Raw genomic sequence first — 4,297 nt, 5'->3', positions numbered from 1 at the left:
ATTATGAATCTACATAGACATATTTTAGTATAAATAACTAAAAAGACAAGAGATGCATTATTTTAAGTAAGTTTGCTAGAAATTGTTTTAAAAATTTAAGTACATTAATCTAGAAAAACATATGTACACCCAGAGTCCTGACTAAAATTTTGTAAAATAAAACTACTAGTTCTCCTTGAAAGATATATTTATTTGTGGTACCACATGACTGAGTTATTTAAAAAAAGAAGTCATTTTTATAAGTTTGTTCCAGTACTATCTCTATCACAGCCTTGACCTGGCAGGAGCTACACTGTATCATGGATTTCCTAGAGGATGGGAACCACACTGCAGTGACAGAGTTCATTTTATTGGGCTTGACAGATGACCCAGTCCTTAGAGTCATCCTCTTCATCATCATCCTGTGCATCTACCTGGTGACCGTGTCTGGGAACCTCAGCACCATCCTTCTCATCAGAGTCTCTTCCCTGCTCCATCACCCCATGTACTTTTTTCTCAGCCACTTGGCTTCTGTTGATATAGGCTACTCATCTTCTGTCACACCCAATATGCTTGTGAACTTTCTGGTGGAAAAAAATACCATTACCCACCTAGGGTGTGCCATCCAGCTGGGTTCAGCTGCTTTCTTTGGGACTGCTGAGTGCTATGTTCTGGCTGTCATGGCTTATGATCGCTTTGTGGCAATCTGTAGCCCATTGCATTATTCAACCAAGATGTCTACACAAGTCTGTGTCCAGTTGCTTATAGGATCTTATATTGGTGGTTTTCTTAATTCTTTCTCATTTATGCTTTCATTCTTTTCTTTTTTCTTCTGTGGACCAAATAGAATCAATCACTTTTTCTGTGATTTTACTCCTTTAGTTGAGCTCTCCTGTTCTGATGACAGTGTCTTTATTGCTCTTGCAACTACTTCTGTTAGCATTGCCATTATGATCACAATGCTTGTGATAGCTGTCTCATACATCTACATTCTTATCACCATCCTGAAGATATGTTCCACTGAGGGCCGTCAGAAGGCCTTCTCCACCTGCACCTCCCACCTCACTGCAGTCACTCTGTTCTATGGAACCATCACATTCATCTACATGATGCCTAAGTCCAGCTACTCCACGAACCAAAACAAGGTGGTGTCTGTGTTCTACATGGTGGTGATCCCCATGTTGAATCCCCTCATCTACAGCCTCAGGAATAATGATATTAAAGGTGCTCTGGAGAGACAACTTGGCAGGAAAATATTTTCTTAAAAACATTTGTTTTGTTGTAGGACTTGATATTTAAATAATATCTCATAGATATAATAATAAACATTAAGTGTCTGTAATTTAAAATGTCTACTGATATATTATTAGCAAATTAAAAGTTTTGCAATAAATACCAGAATTCAATTTTTAGAAGAAATAAAAAGTATCATAGTAAGTTATCTTTAATAAAATCAAATAAAGTTTTTAATGAAGAGAAAAAGTGATTCACATAAAACATAATATGCTAAAAATATTTTTATTTCCATTTTTTCAACATTTTATGATCAACTTAATTACAGATAGCATCTTACCTGTCTAAAAAGTCTCATATGTTTGTTAAAAATCTGTTCCCTGGTGCTATTGGGAAGGGTTAGAATAAGAAAGATTGAGCCTAGTGGGCAATATTTAGTTTAGAAGCATGCCATAAAGAATATTTGTTACTCAGAATATTCTTTGTCTATTTTCTTTATTGATCATAAAATGAGGAGTTTTTTTGTTCAGCTATGTGTTCCTTTGGTGATGTACCACCACAGAAATACGTCAGTAGAGTCAATTCATAAGGTACCAAGAACTCAAAACATTGTATGAAGAATAAACCTTTATCTTCATCATCACTTTATCTTAACTACTTGCTATAGTAACAGAAAGCTCAGTAATGCCTACCACATGCTTCAGGGTGTGGCTGGTTCAACACCTGCTTATCCTTACATAAGTCTGATAATTATTGTTATCTCTACATATTTTTTTAAAAAAATGATAGAGAAAAAAGTAAAGGTGAAATTTATGAAAATGTTCCTTTTATGGAAATGTTGTCTCTGAGTTGTGTGTTTTGAGTACCCATAAAAATCTGATATGTGAGTTTTAAAAAGATTGTGGCACTAGCATGATTGTGAGGCCTATAGAAAAGAACAGGGAACTCTTCTTTCCTTAATCTGAATTCCTGTCAGGACCAAAAGTTAAATTCCTGCTTCAGATTGAGTCAAATTGTTGAGCTTTCAAAGAACAAGGGAAGAAAACAAACAAGAACAACAACAGAAGTGGAATCCTAGAAAACTTCAGTTTACAACTCTGACACAGTGAAGAGGAGATTATTAAAAAGACTTCATGGTCCAGACTCTAACCCTCATGTTCAGATAGGAGCAGACATTGATGTGGGATTCCCCTCTGTTTGCTGTGACTACCACTGGTTAATAAAGAATCTGCTTCAGGCCTGTTGCAGCACAGAATAGGAAAAGGCAGGAATTCAAAGCAGACAGAAGAGGAGAGAGTAGGCAGAGTCGGGGAGAAGCCATGTTAGCCTCAGGAGGAGAAAGATACCAGAACATACATGAACACAGGAGACCACTTCCTAAATATAACAACAGTAGCACAGACACTGAGAGCAACAAAAAAATAAATAAATAAATAAATGAGACCTTCTGAAACTGAGAAACTTCTGTAAAGCAAAGGACACAATCAATAAGAAGTCAGGCTTCTGAATGAGAAATGATCTTCACCAACTTTACATCAAACAGAAGATTGATTTCCAAAACACATAAAGAACTCAAGAAATTAGACATCAAAATCCTAAAATATCCAATTAAAGATGGGGTACAGACCTAAAACAGAGAGTTCTCAACAGAGGAATCTCAAATGATTGAAAGACACTTAAAGAAATGTTCAACATCCTTAGCTATCAGGGAAATTCAAATCAGAGCAACTCTGAGATACCATCTTACACCAGACAGAATGGCTGTGATCAAAAACACCAATGATAGCTCATGCTAGAAAGGCTGTGGATAATGGAACACTTATCCATTGCTAGAGGGAATAAAAACTTGTATTACCACTCTGGAAATCAGTATGGCAATATCTAGAAAATTGGGAATCATCTTCCCACAGGACCCAGCAATACCACTCTTGGGCATATACCCAAAGGATACTCAATTATACTACAAGAATATTTGTTCAACTATATTCATAGCAGCATTAATTGTAATAGTCAGAACCTGGAAACAACCTAGAAGCCCCTCAACTAAAGAATGAATAAAAAAATGTGGTACATTTACACAATGGAGTACCACTCTGTGGCAAAAAAAAAAAAAAATAATGACATCTTGAAATTTGCATGCAAATGTATGGAATGAGGAAAAACCATCCTGAGTTTTTCCAGACCCAGAAAAATGAACATTGTATGTATTTGCTCATAAGTGGATACTAGCTGTAAAGCAAAGAAATGAGTCTAGATTCCATGACCCTGGAGAAAAGTAACAAGTGGTGTAGGAGTTCCTTCTGTTTGTGTTGCTTTCATTGGTTAATGAATAAATAAATTGCCTTGGCCTAGTTGATAGGGTGGAACTTAGGTAGGTGGAAAAAACAGAACTGAAGGCTGGGAGGAGGAAGGACAGAGACAGAGAAGCCATAGATACTCTGCCTGAGATGGATGCTGGTTAGAATATCTAGTAAGCCACTGCCATGTGGCGACACACAGATTAATGGAGATGTGTTAAACTAGTATGTAAGAATTAGCCAATAAGAAGTTAGAGCTAATGGCCAAGCTGTGTTTTAATTAATACAGTTTCTGTGTGGTTATATTGGGTGAAAGCTAGCTGAGTGGCCGGGACAAACAAGGGGGCCACTCCCTTGTAACAATGTTCTTGTATTAAAAAAAAAAGAGGGGAAGTGGTGTGGGAACATGGTCTGTATTCTGTCAATTATAACTTAAATAAATGCTGATTGGCCAGTAGCCAGGCAGGAAGTATAGGTGGCACAACCAGACAGCCAGACAGGAAGTAGAGGCAGGTCAATGAGAACAGAAGAATTCTGGGAAGAGGACACAGCATGACCCAGCCACAGAAGAAGCAAGAAGTAGCTGCCTTGCTGAAAAAGGTACTGAGCCATGTGCCTAACACAGATAAGAATAATGGTCTAATATAAGTTATACAAGTTAATAAAAAGTAAATCAGTTTATAGCTAATGTAGACCTCTGTGTGATTTTTTGGGGACTTAACGACTGTGGGAACCAGGAAAGACAGAAACCCCGACAACAAATAAGGAGAACCCTAAGAAAAACATAT

The 4,297-nt window shown here is 37.0% G+C and overlaps 1 protein-coding gene across 1 annotated transcript; it reads left to right on the top strand.

The window, feature by feature from the left end:
- Positions 1–299: 299 nt before the first annotated feature.
- On the top strand, positions 300–1,244 carry LOC126514428 (olfactory receptor 502-like). The gene has a single exon (XM_050163343.1). The coding sequence runs from the start codon at positions 300–302 to the stop codon at positions 1,242–1,244; it is 945 nt and encodes a 314-aa protein (XP_050019300.1).
- The last annotated feature ends 3,053 nt before the right edge of the window (positions 1,245–4,297 follow it).

This window comes from Alexandromys fortis, unplaced genomic scaffold, assembly GCF_014885135.2.
Source record: "Alexandromys fortis isolate MF-2015 unplaced genomic scaffold, M_Fortis_MF-2015_v1.1 scaffold_129, whole genome shotgun sequence".
In the NCBI taxonomy this organism is placed as follows: domain Eukaryota; kingdom Metazoa; phylum Chordata; class Mammalia; order Rodentia; family Cricetidae; genus Alexandromys; species Alexandromys fortis.
The sequence above is the reverse complement of the archived record's forward strand: the minus strand, read 5'-3'. Positions and strand labels throughout refer to the sequence as shown.

Bases quoted from the DNA above. Each gene is read 5' to 3' on its own strand.
- LOC126514428 (XM_050163343.1), top strand. From the start codon at position 300: ATGGATTTCCTAGAGGATGGGAACCACACTGCAGTGACAGAGTTCATT.